This window comes from Triticum aestivum, chromosome 6A, assembly GCF_018294505.1.
Source record: "Triticum aestivum cultivar Chinese Spring chromosome 6A, IWGSC CS RefSeq v2.1, whole genome shotgun sequence".
NCBI classification, from domain to species: Eukaryota; Viridiplantae; Streptophyta; class Magnoliopsida; order Poales; family Poaceae; genus Triticum; species Triticum aestivum.
Window position 1 is genome coordinate 56330598 of NC_057809.1, and position 20812 is coordinate 56351409.

The following is a 20812-nucleotide window of genomic DNA, read 5'->3' on the forward strand; positions in this document are numbered from 1 at the left end:
AAACGTACTAACGCAGTACTAACAACGAATCCAAAGATGTCACTGGCAGATATATAATGATCTTTCTTCTTCTTAAAAGTAAACTACGTGCTCTACGCAGAAGTAGTATAAAAATCGTCATACGAAGTCTTTTGTTCTGATGACTTCACAAATGGCTGACGGTTATCTGAATTCAGATGTGCATCTTCTCCAAGAAAAGGTGCGACCTACAGTATTATACTAGTGGTTAGGGCGCACCCATGGCGCGCCTCCTGAGCAGAAGCTCTGCGGTGCCAGGTAGGTGGCGCCCATTTCAATTTCTTTTTTGCGTTTTGTTTGGCACATTCCAGCGAAATGGAAGAGCTTAACCACAATCAATAGCAACCAATAAGTTATATCAAAGGGTTACATGATCAATTATAAGAAAACAAGAATTTACAAGGTCAATTTTTAAGAAAACAGTGCTGCAATTCTACATGGCCTCAGAGAGCATGATGATTACACTTTCCACATAATACACTCTCAGCAGGGGGAAAACAACAGGAACATGATTCGAAACAAGACAAGCAACTTGCAACTCTCCAGGATGTCTCATCAATGATAGCCTCAAACTCTCTGACATTCTGTTCTTTCCAAATAATTCAATGTATTAATATCACCGTAATATCAACATGTACTTATAGATGAGCTACATATATCTACCAAATAGAGTTAAATTTCGGAAAATAAGAAACTGACGTGACTGTATATTTGGTCTTGTCCAGCTCAGTGGGAAAAATCTGAGCAAGATAATGCAAGATTTTGCTCATATTGTTGAATGTGATGATTCCATAATAACTACTACAATGATTAATCGGACCGGGCAAAAAAATAATGTGAGGACCCATTCACCAGAATTAGCCTGGACCTCAACCAGTCATTTTCGCACATTTTGGGGATCACAAGCTAGTAAGCTACACATGTAACAGACTGCCACAATGTTAGATCACATACCCACCAATCTCAATCTAGTCTAGCTTAAATTATCAATTACGAGACCAGATTGCAGATGTCCCACATGATAACCTACTGAGATTGCCATGGAAATTCTAGGGAAATTGCATAAAATTTTCAGTAAGACTTTACAACAGAACAAGAGAAGGAGTATTTAAGATAGCTAATTAGTGAATCATCTCATGAGAAGCAATAACAAAGTTCAAAGTAGCTCAACAATGAAATATAGTACTGCCCTCGATCCATATTATTTGTCGCTCAAGCGGATGTATCTAGACATATTTCAGTGCAAGATACATATGTTTGACTGGCAAGTAATATGGATTGGAGGGAGTAGCATACCTTTTCTCTCTTAACCTTTTCTTGGTTTTCTAAAAATCCTCCTAGCACAACATGCGGCCCGACCTCATCATCCTCTTAATAACATCAAAGTCCAACAACAAAACATAAATATTTCTGAAGCAAAACAACATGAAGTAACAACCTCGTATTTCAATTGCAGCATCTACAGTGCCAACAACAATGAAATTTCCAATAAAAAGAGATCTTGAGGAAGCAACAACATGAGGAATAGAAAAGGCCTTAGTTTTTTTTTAATTTTTTACAGAAATAAATAGGAACTCCTTGCTTCTCAAAACTCAAGTGATACCACAGTTTTACCTTCTTTCTAGCCATCCTTAAAGTTAAAATCCATCCAGGCCATGCATAGTGGAAATTCTGAGAGGGACATGGTGATGAACGTACATATTAAGATCCCCGTCATCCCATTCTTCCACTTTACTTACCTGTCATAGATAATAAAGTTTTACATGCCACATCTTACATGCATATAACCGAACATACATACTATATGAGCTAGTAATGTCTAGAACAGAGAGAGAAATGCAGATTTAAAAAATGGAAACTGTTGTACTGACATATTCAATGCCCAAACACTAAATAGCACTGTACGAACATCAACTAAATTTAAGAATACAAATGTAGCTCTCGTTTTTGAGAACCACGTATAAATGTCCTCTCGTAGGATATCAAGCTATAGGTGAATACACATAAGACATATAGACAAGCACCCGAAGCAACAACGAATACAATTAAGAATACTCTTCACAAGGCGTTTGGGAATAACTATAATCCCACTATTCTGTAGAAAAAATTCAAAAGCATAGATGAACTAAAACATTCAGATGGAGGTTGAATCGATTAGGAGCAGCTGCAAAGTTCCATAACAACACCACTTTACACCACTCTGGCAACACCCACACTACAGTTATCAGAAATCCGAGTGACAACCACTTAGAAACAAACAATAATACATAAATGAATCCACAGAAAGAAATAAGTTAAATCAAAATGTATACCAAGAGTATTCAATTGATGATGGGAATCAAGCTTGCAAGAATGTTGTTATCTGCAAGAAAAATCACCATGATTAAACGAAGTAGGATGCCAACATGGAAAAAGAGCGATTGAGAGTGTGTAGCATTCATGCACTACATTACCGTTCAGAGTAAACGCGCACAGGTTTGTGTCAATTATTGTCAATTCGTGTTGGACAGTAGAGGCTGAACCATATACTTCCATAAACACAAAATTAAGGAACTGGACTATTTTGTGTTGTCCATCCATATTCCATTATGGCAACTCGGATCTGCATCTATATATGACACGTAATTACTAATAGGGTGTGTCTAGTGTACATCTAGATGTGCTCTAATTATTGCACATTTAAGTGAGTGAATCAAGCATAAAGATGAAAAAGAAAAAGAAAAAGGAAAATATCCACACGAATCTCGATGTAAAATCAATGATATAGGACTTAGATGTGCAATACTTATGGCACATCTAGATGTGCTTTAGCAAAACTGTTACTAATATTAGTTTTTCTTCCTTGGATAAATCTTGTCATCAAACTGTAAAGATTGACATGCATCCAACCACACGTATAAAACTTACTATCTTGTAAATCAATATCAAAGCAGATGGAAAACAAACGACAACGGAACATGCATCATGGTGAAACCTCCATACTACAATATCAAACACGAATTCAGATTAACAATCTAATCAAGAAAATATGAGAGATGCAGTCCTGGTCAGTTTTTGTTTTGTGGCATCCCCTCAAAAAAATAAAAATAAAATGATGTTCTTATTTTAGCAAGGATACACTGAGCTGGGACGATTCAGTCTGAAATAAAATATGATGGCTACATAGGATTCGGAAGGCAAGAAATTTGCTTCCTTCCAACAGACATGGTCTACTGAACTGAACTTCATTTCAGCTAGCTTTGGTAAAAATCTGTAACTGAATTTGTGGTGTTGTCGAGCGACTTGCAGCTCAGAGAGGACTGCAGACATCAAAACTCGTATGCCCATCCCACATCAAATTTTTTTTTTAAAAAGGGCAACTTGGTGCATGTAGCTCCCGCTTGCGCAGGGTCCAGGGAAGGGTCCGACCAAAATAAATATTAAACCCGCCAAAATAAATATTTCAGTTTAGGCTATGATCATTGTACTTTCTGAGTGTTAGGTGTAGTTTCTAAATAGCAGAGAAACCATACCATCTAAGCACAACCCAGTAGCTTGTACAAACTAACATCAAATCTGAAAGAGGAAACTGTCGACAACAGATGAAGGTACCATGGTCTATAATCCATGAAAGAGGAAGAGACAAAGAACCAGGGCAGGGTAACAGCTCACCAACAAAAAGGCCATCGGGACAAGCCTGTAACGGCGGGATGGTGTCGATGACAAAGGGACAACATGTGGTTCTCCTTGCTCTTCACCTCTCTCACTCTCTCTCTCTCTCTCTCTCTCTCTCACACACACACACACACACACACACACACACACACACATGTCCTTCTCCCAACACTTTTCTCCTTCAGCATTTATACAAACAGGTAGTGCTCGCATCTGCAACATCAAAGCCAGAATGCAATTTGGTAACATATGTGCACAACTGCAGCTACCTATGCACAGTAATTCTTGCAATGCAACCCACTCAAGCAAGAAAGAGGAGCCAGAAAAGGAGGGGGCATGTTACTCACTGTCTGTTTCCCCATCCCTCACAGACACAAATTGTCCTCCTCTGAGCAGTCTTCTTGAGCATTTATACAAACAAGCAGTGCTGGCATCTACAAGCTCAAAGCCAAAATAAAATTTGAGATAGTAATTGCATAGCTGCAGCCACCTCTGAACAATAATTTTTGCAACCCAATCCAATCAAGAAACAAATAGAGGAGCTAGAGGTGGAGGCGACCATGTTACGTACCTCGGCAGGCAAGCTCGTAGGAGATTCTGATGGAGGTCATAAGCAGCCGGATGAACTGTCCGAGCGCGAGACCCACGACCACCTTCGGCCAAGACGAACACAGGTAAAGAGCTAGGGGGCGAGGAGGATCCGATAAACTGAGAAAGAGTGGAGGGGCGACCTAGGAGAGAGCACGCACGGTCGCGCATACACGGGTGGAGGCGCAGTTCGCGGCCGTCATCGCGTGGGCCAAGGGCAGCGCTCCTTGCCTATTCGAGGGGAGCACTCGCTGGCGGCGGCGCCCTCGCGCATCGAGGCACATCACAGATCGAAACCGCCGCCGCCGCCATCTTCCCCTCCCACCCACTCCCCCCTCGAGACGACGACGTTGGTGTGGCTCCATGTGATGAGAGCGGAGCCAGTTCCTATCCCGCTGGAGATGCTCGTGGCGGTGGAGGCGGAGGGATATGTGGGAGAGGAAAGGAGAGAGAGGGAGGTCGCGTGCTGCTGCTGCCTTCGTGGCGAAGATAACGTGGGGAGATTTTATCTGCGGTAGATGAGCGGCGCAACCCCAATTCCTGCGACAGTAATTTTTTGACGTGGCTAGCGCGAGGGCTCGCCCTTTGCGCCACTGTTAAAGGGTATTATATTTTTCTCTCCGAGAGAAACAAAGCGGTAACCGGCAAACGGTATGCGTAGCAAGAGTCGCATTGCCAACGTGATACAGTTAGAGCATGTCTAGCCGCGCCCCCAACAGGCCTCCTAGTTATTTTTTCGGCGATAGCGTCAAAAAAATGTCTCAGTCGTGTCCCCAGAATGTCGAAAAGCGTCGGTTCGGTTTATTTTTGGGTCCGGCGGTCGCAGGCCAAACCCGGCGCACTGGGGGGCGATCGGGGGCTCCGCCGCAAGGAAAAAGCACGGCTGGCCCACACCGTCAGGTGAAAAGTCAAGTTTTTCTTCCTCGACTCGCCTGCCACCCCCCGCGCCCTCGGCCGTCACTAGCTGTATCCCGGCGCCGCCTGCCGCCCTTCCCCGCTAGATAGCCAATCCCCGCCGGAAAATAGCAGAGGTTCGCCGAGGCAGCCCCTCCACCAGCAGCTAGGCGTTTCCGACCGCGGAGGGGCGGTTTAGCGGCGGGTACACGCCCGCCGGACGCAAGGTGTTCGGCGATTTACCTGCCTCGGCGATGGACTCGGATGACGAGGAAGCGCTCGCCGCGCTGCTGGAGGAGGAAGCCGAGGCCGACGTCCAGGAAGAAGAGCACCTCATGGTGCTCGCCGCCCTCGCCCAGCTGCTGGCGAGCAATGAAAAACCGCGACGAGGTGGCTCGGCACTGGGGCGGGTGAAAGCAAAGAACCGGCATCGTCTCGAAGGCTACTGCATGTTCTACTCCGACTACTTCGCTGACGCTTCACTGCACGACGACAAAACATTTCGGCGCCGTTATCGGATGAGACGAAAGCTTTTCCTCAAGATTGTGAATTCCATCTGGGAGTTCGACAACTACTTCAAGTGCAAGAAGGATTGCACCGGCAAACTTGGATTCACCTCAATCCAGAAGTGCACGACAGCGATGAGGATGCTTGCATACGGAGCTCCCGGTGATTCGCTCGATGACTATGGGCGCATGGCCGAGTCCACCACCATTGAGTGTTTCTACAAGTTTTGTCGGGCAGTCGTGGCAGTGTTTGGACCGCAATACTTGCGAACACCTAATGCGGAAGACACTGCTCGGATCCTATCACAGAATGCAGCAAAGAGAATTTCTTGGGATGCTTGGAAGCATCGACTGCATGCATTATAAATGGAAGAACTGCCCATTTGCTTGGCAGGGGATGTACAAAGGCGCCAAAGGCGATTGAAGTGTGGTACTTGAGGCGGTGGCCACACATGACCTATAGATTTGGCACTCCTTCTTTGGTATGCCAGGAACTCACAATAATATCAACGTGCTGCAGTGCTCCCCTGTCTTTGCCAAGCTTGTTGAAGGTCATTCTCCTCCGGTGAACTTCGAGGTCAATGGACGGCACTACAACAAGGGGTACTACCTAGCTGATGGCATCTATCCGAGATGGTCTACATTTGTGAAGACTATCTCAAACGTTGTGCCAGGAGGCAAGAAGTCCCACTTTGCCAAGGTGTGTGAGGCTTGCAGGAAGGATGTCGAGCGGGCTTTTCGTGTGCTCCAATCTTGATTTGTTGTTGTCCGCTACCCTGCTCAAACCTGGTCAAAAGATCAAATATGGGAGATCATGACTTGTTGTGTCATATTGCACAACGTGATCATCGAGAGAGAGCAGGAAGAGCCAGTGTTTGACACTGGACCATACTACAGGCAGGATCCTTTAGTCGAAGTTGATCACCAGCTACCGGCAAACTGGACTGCCTACCTCAGTATGCGTCAGGAGATCCGAGACCCACAGGTGCATCATAAATTGCGGCAGGATCTAGTGGAGCACCTATGGAGGCTCAAGGGCGACATCGGGCTCGACGTGTGATGAAATATGAGTTTTTATTTGTTGAACTATATAATTTGTATTGAACTATTTGTTGTTGCACTATTTTGTTGAACTAACTATGTGATAAAAAGTATTTATGTTCATAATTAAACGCGGAGCCACGATGAACCACGCCGAATATGGGCCGATTCTCGTCCATATAGGGCCTTTATTCGCCGAGAGTGGGCCGAAAACTAGGCCAATCTCAGCGCCTGAAGGCGACGACTGGACGCCCAACCGCCCCAGCGCCGATTGTATCGCCGGCTCGCCCTCAGGGGACGACTTTTATGCCTCTTGGGACGAGGGGGCGGGGGGGGGGGGGGGGGGGGGGGAGGGGAGGGCAACGGCTGGAGATGCTCTTACCTTCTCACTACTTTCTTTTTTTTTAATCAATTTTGGGTTTCATGTTGCGGTGTCCCCTAGTGCCATGTTCCATGCATGGTGCATGGTGAGGTAACATGCTTGCTCCTGGAGAGAAATAAGTTAGCGGCCGGGGCTAACCATTTAGATATGGGAGATTAGTTTCCTATAAATTGTTGCTTCGGTAGTCTCGGATACATTACACGGTGGAGATTTGTGATTGTCCTGATATATACTTCGGTTGTATGGATTTATAAGATAACACGAAATGTACTATTTTAAGAATTTATTTTACCATCCGTTAACACAATAATAAACTATATTTATGTCACAGAAATAATGCCGTCGCATTTGTATTTGAAAGAAGTTTTACATGGATTTTTATTGTAGTATGTAATTTTAAAACCTTCATGCAAACGAAGGGGAAATATGGTGCTAGATACTGAGAAACGGTCGACCGTTTGTCATGCAATCAAACCCCTAAACAACATGCAACCGAGAAAACAAGCACTCAAGGCCCAACGACCTCCACGTGCGAATATGCTAAGAGCATCTCTAGTAGACCCTTTATAATGTCTCAATCCGTAAAATAACTGCTAAAATGCGGATCCGCATGAAAAATGCTGCCCGATCAGATACTGTAAACATGTTTGGACCTGTAAAAAAATTTAAGGGGCACAGGAAAAAACTCCTCCTGATATGCAGAAATACAGTTTTCGCGTCCGCTTCTGCGGTGCCCCATATTGAGAGAAAGCAGTTGGTCGCCGTCCACCGTTCGCGCAGCCTCAGACGCCGCCCCGCCCGTCCTTGGCCGCCGGCCGCCCGTCCCGCCGCCCCCCGCCCCCCCCCCCCCCCCCGGCGGCCCGCCCGGGGCCGTTGCGCCACCCATCCCCGTACTAGCTCTTCAGTTAGTTCTAGCTAGGTCCGTCCGTTCAGAATCCATTGAGCTAGCTAGCATCCGCTCAAAATCGATTGAGCTAGCTAACGGCGACGGCGGCTTCGTATGAGTCCGCACTGTCCTGGTCGCCCTGGCCTCCGCCCCGCGTCTTCCTCGGCCTCCTGTCCGTCGGTGGCCGCCCTAGCCTACGGTTGATTTCAATTTGGTGTGAGGAAGAAGATGGCCAAGAAAAAAACTAGGCTTGATGTGGGCCTGTTTGGTATATCCAGAGAATATTTCTTTTTACAGGTTGATTATACGGGTTCTATTCGGTTGCAGCTAAAATCGACCCGTAAAATCGTTTTTTCGTGAACTGCAAACGCGTTTTGCGGGTCGGCGGGATGCGGGGTCTGCTAGAGATGCTTTAAGGCATCTCGGAGGCGGACCCTTAAACCTTCAGTATCCGTTCGGACCGTGCTGTTCAGACCGCGAAAGCCATCCAACGCGGGTCTGTATCAATTTGCCAAACGGTTCGAATGTACTTTTTTGGTAAATCTGAGAAAAACATGGAGAATCTTTGTAGGAGTCTAGACATCCATATAACGAACCAAAATATAAGTTTGAAGCTTTTTTCATATCCTAGAATTTCTTGGCAGCGACTTCGTTCCATGCCTCATTTCATAGTGCATCGCAAAGTGACTCTTTTTCATTCTATTTCAGTTCCTAGCACTTAATATTCACCCCATTGGTCTTATTGACATAAGTGATGTAATTATGGTATATACCTCTTCTTATGTATGGAAAGTCTTTATTTGGAAATATCAAAATTGAATTGGATGAATTATCGAAAAAGGGCCATTTTACATGTAGCAAAAGCAAGAAAGAAAAAGGAGCGTTTCTTAGAGCAACTCCAATGAGGCGACCCATTTCATCCGTCCATGTCCATTTGGGTCTGTGCGGACAAAAACGACTGCCCAACGCAGAGACCCATTTCCATTTTGCGTCCGCTTTGTGTCCACGCGGACCCATTTCTGTCTCAAATTTGGGACACATTTGTGTCGGCGGCGGACACAAAGCGAACGTTTTCTCTGCTCTCCTCGTCCGCTTCTGCCCACTACATGTGTTGCATGACCCACATGTCATCCAACCACCCACCTCATCTCTCTCCTCCTTTCCTCTCTCTTCTCCCACCCACCCACCCTGCTCCAGACCATCAACCACGCCGCGACAGTGCCGGAGAAGGGCTCGGGCTGCTGGGAGGCGCAGCTGGGGCTGGAGGCGCGGGGGCAACCGGGTCGTAGCAGGCGGCGCGCGAAGTAGCCTTGGCGGGGCGAGGAGGAGTGACTCGGGCGCTGGAGCAGTGAAGGATGACCGGCGCGCGCGCGCGAAGCCGGCCGCGGAGCGGAGCCGGAGCCGGCGGGCGAAGGGCGAGGGGCGGAGCTGGCGGGATGTGGCCACGGGCGTGGAGACTGTCGGCGGCAAGGGGACCATGAGCGTGGTCGCTGGGGGCCGCGGAGGGCAGACAGTCGCGGACGCGCAGCCGGCTGGTGCGGGCCGCAGGTCGAGGCGGAGCCGGCCCGGTGCAGGACGGGCAAGGCTGCAGCCGGCACGGGTCGAGTGCTCGCTCGCGTGGGTGTCGGAGATCCGGGCACCGGGGCAGAAGACGCGGATATGGCTCGGCTCCCACTCCACCGCCAAGGCAGCCGCGCGCGCCTACGACGCCACGCTGCTCTGTCTCAAGGGCGCATCTGCCGCCGCCGACCTCAACTTCCCCGTGCGCTTCCCCTTCGACCTCCCGGCCGCCGCCATGTCGCCCAAGTCCATCCAGCGCGTCGGCGCAGCCGCCGCCGCCGCCGGGGCCAGCGCTTATGTGTTCGACCTCGCCGGTGCCGACGACAGTGCTAGCGCTAATGCCGTCGACTTTACCGGTGCCGACTACAGCGCCAGCGCCGTCACCCCGGAGTACTACAGCTCCTCCGGCGATGCCTCGCCGGTGAGCTCCCCGGAGACGGCTAGCAGTGGCACCACCGACCTCGACGGCGTAGACCTCCTGTGTCGCTGTAGCCATCGGCCGTCTAGCCGCTGCCAACCCCGCTGCCTGCTACATGTTCGACGAAATGCCAGAGCGAACATGGCAAAGTGCGTCAAGCCACCTGTTGGGTGCACATGCAGACTCAAATCAAAAAGTGGACGCCGTTGTCCGTTTCATCGACCCAAATGGACAAAAAACTGACGAAATGCATGTCTGTTTGGGTCGGCCCGTTGGAGTTGCTCTTATCAAGCTCTCTCTTCACGTATTTTCTATACACATAATAAAGATTGAGAGCATTCCGAGAGAAAGAAAACATCATAGAGACGGAGGTGACAGCGATTGTGAACCTGGCCGGAGCTAGCGACGAGCCGACGACACAGAGTAGCTGCACCAGCGAAGGCACACGTCCGAGGAGGAGATTTAGAGCAACTACAACAAGTAGGAAATCATGTCCTCTAAACGCATGCGGACGCGTTCGTGTACATTTGCAGATAGTGACTGAACATCACATAAATTTTATTCTTCATAATCAGATATATCAAACTGAATCCTCAAATTCATGTTGTTCGCATGCAACATACATATGTAGCTGAACACATGTCATCAAACTACCAAAAGTTGACATGCTCTACTAATTACCAACAAGCGACAATGAAAGAAGTTCATCCATGTGCGCTTTTGCCCTTTCCATCATCCGTGTGGCAGTAGCGGTCAAAGACGCGAAATGGATTCGGCTTGATCTGCTCACTGCCGGAGTTGTCCGATGCATCTTTGTTCTCGGCCTTCTCCTTGGAGGGCAGTCCATCCATAGCACAGACCGCCCGACATTGCTCTTTTGTCATCTCCTTCATCGCCCTCCTTTGCCGCCTCTGGGCTATACGGGCACAGAGGGCTTCCTCCGCTGCTATCAAAGCCGCCTCCGCCATGCGGGCTGCTAAAGACGCCTCCGCAGCCTCGCGCGGCGGGCTTTCCGCCCCTCCATTTTGGATTGGGCAACTCAAGGAGGCGCATATGGCCTCCGTTTCGACGCCCGACGTCGTGGGGACGAGGTGCCACCTAGATGGTTCTCCAAATCGGGGTTGTGCCATTCGGTGGTGACCACTTTTGGCGAGGCATCTATCATGCGTCGAAATCCACTGGCTCCGGATCCGAACGATCGGGGGAGGGCGAACTCCTCCTGGGAGCGTCGAAGAGCAGGGCAGGTGACCATCTGCTCCTTGGAGCTACACGGGATGAAATCCCAGTCCTCGGATGATGATATCTCGGAGTCGGATCCAATGGCCGACATAGCGGAGAACGCCAAAGAGAAGCTTCATACCATAGTAGGGGGTGGAATGTAGCTACGGTTTCGTCCGAAGTGTGGATAACATTCAATTTATGTGGGGTCGGATGGGCCAGAGTGGGTTGGATTTCATGTTGCAGGCGTGTTCGGGCGTCTGCAATGTCAAATTGATGGAGGCATTGTCCGACGTCAACCGTTTTAGCCATAAACGATTTAAATTAATTTGTAAATTGATGATCTACTCTATATATTTATAGTAATTACATACAAACAAATTGATGGTGAATTATAATTAATTAAAATTATTTATATCTATAGTAAATACCAACCATAAACAATCTGATAACTACCTGCTAACAGTCCCTAACCTAGCACTGTAGCACCATGACTTTCTTTTTCTATGTTAGAGGAACCGGTTCCGGAGAAGAATGTCAGGACCCCGATTCTAAGTCACACTGATCTAGCCTGTAACACCTCATATCACTTTGCGGCCTCACGCAAGGTATTTCCACGGGTGTCGCCTTACCATGGCCCGGGACCGTTTGCGTCTTTTGGCTCACGTATATGATAGTGTCGCTAGCATCCATATGACAGAGAATCAGGGCCGACATGACTAGTCGTGAACCCAAAGTGGCACTAACTTATGGGAACATGCATACATGAATCAATCTCGAGCATGTCAGTCAACAGCGTATGAATCCGACCTATAGCAACTGGGCTAACAGGACTCCGGGAACCCGGGCTGTAGCAGGCTAACAGGACTCCGGATGTCTCCGCGTGACATTTCTCCGAAGGGACAGACACAAGAACGAAGTGAATCACATGCCGGCCAGTCTAAGTGTTCTGGAGCAGTAGTGCTAGGCTAGCAGGACTCCGGTGAACCAGGTTGTAGCGGACTACTATGGCTCATGGAAGCACAAGACTACATTTCCCCATAAGAGAGACTACCAAGGATAAACGACTAGGTTATCGGATCCCACACATACCAATCATTTCAAACATACACACAATATGCTCGATATGTGTAAATACAACATGGCATCACAACAAAACTCTACAACTCAAAGTACTTTATTTAGAAGGCTCCAGAGAGCCTTACATCATATGTTCATACAGGTAGGGGTCACACGACCCGACACTCAAGTCATACAAACATACAAGCACATGCAGAAGCAAACTTGTCTGAGTACAGACAACTAGAAAGCAAGAAGGCTTGACGAAGCCTGTCTATCTACAAGGCCCTTCACGGCTCAGGATCACCACCTGGGTGGCAAGTCACTCGTCAACGTCGAGATCTACATAGAACCCATCGGAGGGGGCGGTGTTCTCTTCTGCAACAGTAATTAAGCAAACATGAATACAAAGGTACTCAGCAAGTCTTACAACAGATCCTACTATACATGCAACATTCTAAAGAAGGATAGTGGGGTTATTGCAGCAAGCTAGCTTTTACTCTTGGCTAAGTTATCCTACGAGATAGCAACTTGTAAATGTTTTGCGCACACGAGTCCACTACTCACCACAACAATACACTACCGAGGATCCTCCTCCGTCATTCTACGGAAGGGCCATCCACCGCACTCACACTTGTCTTGAGGCTTTTAGGAGTATCCATTTACTTGTCTATGAACTGTATAGGCAACCAAGTAGTCCTTTACCGCGGACGCGGCTATTCCAATAGATGATGTTAACCCTGCAGGGGTGTACTTCTTCATACACGCTCTCACCATTTATCATCATTTACACGACATGTACTCGGCAACCTTCAAGCGGAAGCCCAAAGAGGGTGTTGGCCCCGGCCTACCTAAACACTCAAGTCTCTAGTCCAGGTTTACCGCCTATCCAGGTTCCATCCACAGGGAGTCCGGTCGAGGTTTCCACATACGACCCCGAATGATGTGTACAGGGTTCCCGAGACACCAAACGGGCGACTCGGTACACCGTGCCGTGGTGTATCTACCGCATCATAGCCCACCCCTAGGGTCAGCGCTACGCACGGCCGCCAACACATATCCTACAAACACCAGAAACTAGTTGCAACTCCTGGACAGAGGACTAGGGTGGTTAAGAAGCCGAGAGGGTCAATTAAGGATCCCAATGCATGGTAGTAATTGGTTCTTAAATCACACATACAGATCTTGGTGCTTAAGGACGGTTCCAATGAAACAACCCACCATGTACTCCTACATGGCCTCTCATTGATACCTTTACCAAATCGTGTTCAACACATCACTCACATTACCGACATATTCATTTCACTCTAGCCCATCACCTAGATGAACCAGACCTGACACAACTCTAAGCATAACAGGCATAGAAAGGTAGGAAACACAGACATGGCTCAATCAACTCCTACACATGCTAGTGGGTTTCATCTAGATACTGTGGCAATGATAGGTCATGCAGAGGAAAGGGGTCAACTACCGCAGCACACAATAGTTTGAAACGTTGTTGTCTTAATGCAGTAAATGAGAGCAGGAGCGAGAACATGGGATTGTATCGATATGATCAATGGGACTGCTTGCCTGATGGAGTGGTAGTAGGGTACTGCCCTTCAGTCGGATATTCGTAGGTATCCTCGGAGGCAGAACCTACCACGAAAGACACAACGGAACACAATCATCACATGGCAATATGCAACAATATGATGCATGCTATGACATGGCAATATGCTTGTGTTTTTTGGCTAATGCATTCTAAAACAGGTTGGTTTGAGTCCATTTGAATCAAAGATTCAAATAAAAGCTCATGATACGAAGTCATATTAGTGCATTAGCTTGTTTCACTTAAACAGCAAGGTTAAAGTGTTCTGACATGCATGAAAATATTACATATGCAAAGATTGGATTTTTCTAATCATTTTTCATATATAAATCTTTGCATTTGGAGTTACAGATTAATTTCTATGAATTTTTGAAGTTTAGAACATTTTCTGGAATTTCCTGTATAAGAATAAATCCAGTAAATGATTACTACGTCAGCATTGCGTCACGGTGACGTCAGCAGTCAACGGGGACGGTCCAGGTCAAACCTGACCAATGGGTCCCGCGTGTTAGTGTCATTAGTTTAACTAATTTTTAGTTAGTCCTAATCCTAACTTAATTAGTAGGCGGGTCCCACTTGTCATAGACCCAGGGGGTCAAACTAGGCCCACCCGGAGTCAAACGTGGTCAGCGGGGTCAAACTCGCCGGCATTTAGCCGCCGGCGAGGCCAAACGCGGCGGGGCAGTGCAGGATTTGTGCTCCGGCGACCAAAACGACGGCAGAGCACATCTACGTGATGCGGGGAGTGGGAGTGAGCCGCGTCGAGTGGTGGCAGTGGGTGGAGCTGGGGTGGCTGGAAATGTCGCCGGCGACGAGTGTGGCGACGGCCGGAGCTCGGGCGAGCTCGAACTCTTCACTAGGAGGCACGACAAGGTGCGTGGAGTGGTGATAACCCACAAGTATAGGGGATCGCAACAGTTTTCGAGGGTAGAGTATTCAACCCAAATTTATTGATTCGACACAAGGGGAGCCAAAGAATATTCTCAAGTATTAGCAGCTGAGTTGTCAATTCAACCACACCTGGAAACTTAATATCTGCAGCAAAGTGTTTAGTAGCAAAGTAATATGATAGTAGTGATAAGGGTAGCAAAAGGTAACATTAGTAAAAGCAATGTTTTTGGTATTTTGTAGTGATGATAGCAATAGCAACGGGAAAGTAAATAAGCGAAGAACAATATACGGAAAGCTCGTAGGCAATGGATCGGTGATGGAGAATTATGCCGGATGCAGTTCATCATGTAACAGTCATAACTTAGGGTGACACAGAACTAGCTCCAGTTCATTGATATAGTGTAGGCATGTATTCCGAATATAGTCATACCGTACGTGCTTATGGAAAAGAACTTGCATGACATCTTTTGTCCTACCCTCCCGTGGCAGCGGGGTCCTTATGGAAACTAAGGGATATTAAGGTCTCCTTTTAATAAAGAACCGGAACAAAGCATTAACACATAGTGAATACATGAACTCCTCAAACTACGGTCATCACTGGTAAGTATCCCGATTATTGTCACTTCGGGGTTAACGGATCATAACACATAATAGGTGACTATAGACTTGCAAGATAGGATCAAGAACACTCATATATTGTTGAAAACATAATAGGTTCAGATCTGAAATCATGGCACTCGGGCCCTAGTGACAAGCATTAAGCATAGCAAAGTCATAACAACATCAATCTCAGAACATAGTGGACACTAGGGATCAAACCCTAACAAAACTAACTCGATTACACGATAGATCCCATCCAACCCATCACCGTCCAGCAAGCCTACGATGGAATTACTCACGCACGGCGGTGAGCATCATGAAATTGGTGATGGAGGATAGTTGATGATGACGATGGCGACGGATTCCCCTCTCCGGAGCCCCGAACGGACTCCGGATCAGCCCTCCCGAGAGGTTTTAGGGCTTGGCAGCGGCTCCATATCGTAAAACGCGATGATTTCTTCTCCCTGGTTTTTTCTCCCCGAAACTCAATATTGGAGTTGGAGTTGGAGTCAGAGAGGCAACAGGGGGCCCACGAGGTAGGGGGCGCGCCCCCACCCTCGTGGGCAGGTGGTGGGCCCCCTGGCCTTCATCTTTTGTGGGTATTTTTCTTATTTTCTGAAAAGTGGCTCCGTGAAGTTTTAGGTCATCCCGAGAATGTTTGCTCCTGCACATAAATAACACCATGGTAATTCTGCTGAAAACAGCGTCAGTCCGGGTTAGTTCCATTCAAATCATGCAAGTTAGAGTCCAAAATAAGGGAAAAAGTGTTTGGAAAAGTAGATACGTTGGAGACGTATCAACTCCCCCGAGCTTAAACCTTTGCTTGTCCTCAAGCAATTCAGTTAACAAACTAAAAGTGAAAAAGAAAAACTTTTACAAACTCTATTTGCTCTTGTTGTTGTAAATATGTAAAGCCAGCATAGAAGTTTTCAGCAAAGATTATAACTAACCACATTCACAATAACGCATAGGTCTCAAGTTTACTCATATCAATAGCATAATCAACTAGCGAGACATAATAATAAATCTTGGATGACAACACTTTCTCAAAACAATCATAATATGATATAACAAGGTGGTATCTTGCTAGCCCTTTCTGAGACCGCAAAACATAAATGCAAAGCACCTTTAAAGACCAAGGACTGACTAGACATTGTAATTCATGGTAAAGGAGATCCAGTCAAGTCATACTCAATGTAAATTAACACTAATGAATGCAAATGACAGCGGTGCTCTCCAACTGGTGCTTTTTAATAAGAGGATGATGACTCAGCATAAAAGTAAATAGATAAGCCCTTCGAAGAGGGAAGCAGGGATTTGTAGAGGTGCCAGAGCTCGGTTTTGAAACAGAGGTGGATAATATTTTGAGCGGTATACTTTCATTGTGAACATAACAACCAAGAGATGGCGATATCTTCCATGCTACACACATTATAGGCGGTTCCCAAACAGAATGGTAAAGTTTATACTCCCCCTTCCACCAACAAGCATCAATCCATGGCTTGCTCGAAACAACGAGTGCCTCCAACTAACAAGAGTCCCAGGAGGAGTTTTGTTTGCAATTATTTTGATTTAGTTTGCATAAAGCATGGGACTGGGCATCCTGGTTACCAGCCATTTATCTCGTGAGTGAGGAGCGGAGTCCACTCCTCTTGAGAATAACCCACCTAACATGGAAGATACGAACAACCCTAGTTGATACATGAGCTATTCGAGCATACAAAATAGGATATTTATTTGAAGGTTTAGAGTTTGGCACATACAAATTTACTTGGAACGGCAGGTAGATACCGTATATAGGTAGGTATAGTGGACTCATGTGGAATAACTTTAGGGTTTAAGGGATTGGATGCACAAGCAGTATTCCCGCTTAGTACAGGTGAAGGCTAGCAAAAGACTGGGAAGCGACCAGCTAGAGAGCGACAACAGTCATGAACATGCATTAAAATTAATCAACACCGAATGCAAGCATGAGTAGGATATAATCCACCATGAACATAAATATCGTGAAGGCTATGTTGATTTTGTTTCAACTACATGTGTGAACATGTGCCAAGTCAAGTCACTTAAATCATTCAGAGGAGGATACCACCCTATCATACCACATCATAACTATCTCAATAGCATGTTGGCACGCAAGGTAAACCATTATAACTCATAGCTAATCAAGCATGGCACAAGAAACTATGATCTCTAGTTGTCATTGCAAACATGTTTATTCATAATAGGCTGAATCAGGAATGATGAACTAATCATATTTACAAAAACAAAAGAGGTCGAGTTCATACCAGCTTTTCTCATCTCAGCCAGTCCATCATATATCATCATAATTTCCTTTCACTTGCACGATCGAACGATGTGAATAATAATAATAGTGCACGTGCATTGGACTAAGCTGGAATCTGCAGACATTCAATAAACAGGAGAAGACAATGCGATATGGGCTCTTTTGTCAGATAAACAATAATGCATATAAGAGCCACTTCAACAATTTAATTATGGTCTTCTCCTATCGACCCCCAAAGAAAAGAAAAGAAATAAAACTATTTACACGGGAAAGCTCCCAACAAGCAAAAGAAGAACAGGAAATCTTTTTGGGTTTTCTTTTTAATTACTACTACAAGCATGGAAATTAAACTAATTAAAAGCTACAACTAATTTTTTTGGTTTTTCTTAAGGTTTATTAAACACACAAGAAGAAAGCATAAAAAGGGAAATAAACTAACATGAATGATACAATGAAAAAGTATGAACACCGACATCTAGCAATGAGTGTGTGAACATAAATGTAATGTCGGTGGGAAATACGTACTCCCCCAAGCTTAGGCTTTTGGCCTAAGTTGGTCTATGGCCACGGCTGGCCTGGCAGATATCCATAATAGTAGATGGGGTCGTACTGCGATGCGGCGGCTATCGCCTGCTGAGCTGCAGTATGGCGACGAGCGGCCTCCTCTCTCCTCTCATGCTCATCTGCCTCCTTTCTGGTAATAGTATATCTTCCTCTTGCCTGATAATCAAAGAAGGCAGGAGCAGGGAGAGTAATACGGACATCACGACGTCTGTCAAAGATTAGTCGATACCGGAGAGGTGATTCGTTCCTCTCGACAAACTGGTGGTGAACCATAGCATTAAAATCTAGATAAGTAGGAGGTAATTCAATATCATCTTCGCGTATGGCTATACCAAGAAAATTAGCTATGCGGGTTGCATAAATTCCACCAAAGAAATCTCCATTAAGTCTATTAAGATGCAACCTACATGCAACAATGGCTCCCAAATTATATGATTTGTCTCCTAACACAGCACTCCTAAGAATACCGAGGTCAGGGACACACACGTGACATGCTTCATCTTTACCATTTATGCATCTACCTATGAAGAGATCAAAATAATGTATAGCAAGAAAGTGAATGCTCCCTATGGTAGCTTGTGTAATATCTCTAGATTCTCCCACAGTTATGCTAGCAAGAAAATCTCTAAATTCAGATTTGCGAGGATCCCTTATACTACCCCATTGTGGAAGTTTGCATGGAGTGGTGAAATCCTCTAAGTCCATAGTGTAAGATTTATCATAAAGATCAAACAAGACAGTTGGAGAATTACGTGAAGTTGAAAATTCAAACCTCCTCACAAAGGTACTGGTGAGGTTGTGATACTGGCTGCACTTCTCTTCCTCGAAGCTCACGAGATCAGCGTTACGCAAATATGCGTTGAATTCTTCCATAATTTCCGCTCGATCCATAAAGTTCTCAGAAGGCCATTCACAAGGACACACTGGAGCGTCTCTTAGTGGCTCGTCATCAGCATCACGCATTGCAAGCCTGGGTCCTTGCTTCCTTGAAGAACCACCTTGGAACATTTTCCTAAGCATATTTCTTCCTCTGAAAAATTCTGAAAATTTTTAGTAACTTCAAAATAAAAGTAAACCAAACTCAATAATATTGATAGCAACTACTCCTACAAGTGCCTAGGGCCTATATCATGCATCAAAACTACTTTTGACCATATAAATTTGACATGCAAGCTCAAGAACAGGGTCACCTAAGCAGCAAAAATTTGCAATGAATAAAGCACTAGAACAAAAACTAATTGGACCAATGGAGGAGTCACATACCAAGGAACAATCTCCCCAAGCAGTTTTGTGAGAGGTGCTTTGAGCAAGGAGATCGAAAATGGCAGCAAAACGAGCTTGGACTCGGGTTTGAGCTGGTTATTCGTGTTTGTGGGAGGAAGAAGAAGTGTATGGGTGAAAGGATAAGTGGAGGAGGGCCACCGTGGGCCCACGAGGCAGGGGGGTGCACCCAGGGGGTAGGGCGCGCCCTCCACCCTCGTGGGCAGGTGGTTGGCCCCCCTGCTGTGTTCTTTGTGCCAAATATTCTCAAATATTCTGGAAAAAATCATATTTAAATTTCAGGGCATTTGGAGAACTTTTATTTTCGAGGTATTTTTATATTGCACGGATAATCAGATAACAGACAGAAAAATATTTATTTTATTTTATTTAATATAAATAACAGAAAGTAAAAGTGGGGTACAGAAGGTTGTGCCTTCTAGTTTCATCCATCTCATGATCATCAAAAGGAATCCATTAACAAGGTTGATCAAGTCTTGTTAATGAACTCATTCCGAATAACATGGAACCGGAGAAATTTCGAATAACACTATGTTACCTCAACGGGAATATGCCCATCCCCAATAATAAGAATATCATATTTCTTCTTGACAGTAGGAAGAGGAAATTCAAAACCTCCAAATATAATCGATGGAATTTTTCCAATAGAGTTGATACTATGAACTTGAGGTTGTTTCCTCGGAAAGTGTACCGTATGCTCATTACCATTAACATGAAAAGTGACATTGCCTTTAGTGCAATCAATAACAGCCCCTGCAGTATTCAAAAAGGGTCTTCCAAGAATAATAGACATACTATCGTCCTCGGGAATATCAAGAATAACAAAGTCCGTTAAGATAGTAACATTTGCAACTACAACAGGCACATCCTCACAAATACCGACAGGTATAGCAGTTGATTTATCAGTCATTTGCAAAGATATTTCAGTAGGTGTCAACTTATTCAAATCAAGTCTACGATATAAAGAGAGAGGCATAACACTAACACCGGCTCCAAGATCGCATAAAGCAGTTTTAACATAATTTCTTTTAATAGAGCATGGTATAGTGGGTACTCCTGGATCTCCAAGTTTCTTTGGTATTCCACCCTTAAAAGTATAATTAGCAAGCGTGGTGGAAATTTCAGCTTCCGGTATCTTTCTTTTATTTGTAATAATATCTTTCATATACTTAGCATAAGGTAGCATAAGGATTGGTTTTGAGCATATCAGTTAATCACATACGCAAAAATATAGGTCTAATCATTTCAGCAAAGCGCTCAAAATCCTCATCATCCTTTTTATTGGATGGTTTGGGAGGAAAAGGCATGGTTTTCCGAACCCATGGTTCTCTTTCTTTACCATGCTTCCTAGCAACAAAATCTTTCTTATCATAA

The 20812-nt window shown here is 45.7% G+C and overlaps 1 protein-coding gene and 1 long non-coding RNA gene across 4 annotated transcripts; one reads left to right on the top strand and one right to left on the bottom strand.

The window, feature by feature from the left end:
• Positions 1 to 371: 371 nt before the first annotated feature.
• Positions 372 to 4706, bottom strand: LOC123130261 (uncharacterized). Of its 3 annotated transcripts, XR_006463779.1 has the most exons (4): positions 4244 to 4706; positions 4020 to 4106; positions 2331 to 3885; positions 372 to 1757 (listed from the first exon to the last, which is right to left on the bottom strand). It is a non-coding gene; the product is annotated as an uncharacterized lncRNA (long non-coding RNA). The 3 variants fall into 3 exon arrangements; XR_006463777.1 differs by having other exon boundaries at positions 2331 to 4106; XR_006463778.1 differs by having other exon boundaries at positions 4020 to 4706.
• A 4156-nt stretch (positions 4707 to 8862) lies between these two features.
• On the top strand, positions 8863 to 10488 carry LOC123130262 (uncharacterized). Its single transcript, XM_044550199.1, has one exon. It carries the CDS (start codon positions 8871 to 8873, stop codon positions 10188 to 10190), a length of 1320 nt encoding a protein of 439 aa, XP_044406134.1. The 5' UTR covers positions 8863 to 8870; the 3' UTR covers positions 10191 to 10488.
• Positions 10489 to 20812: the final 10324 nt, after the last annotated feature.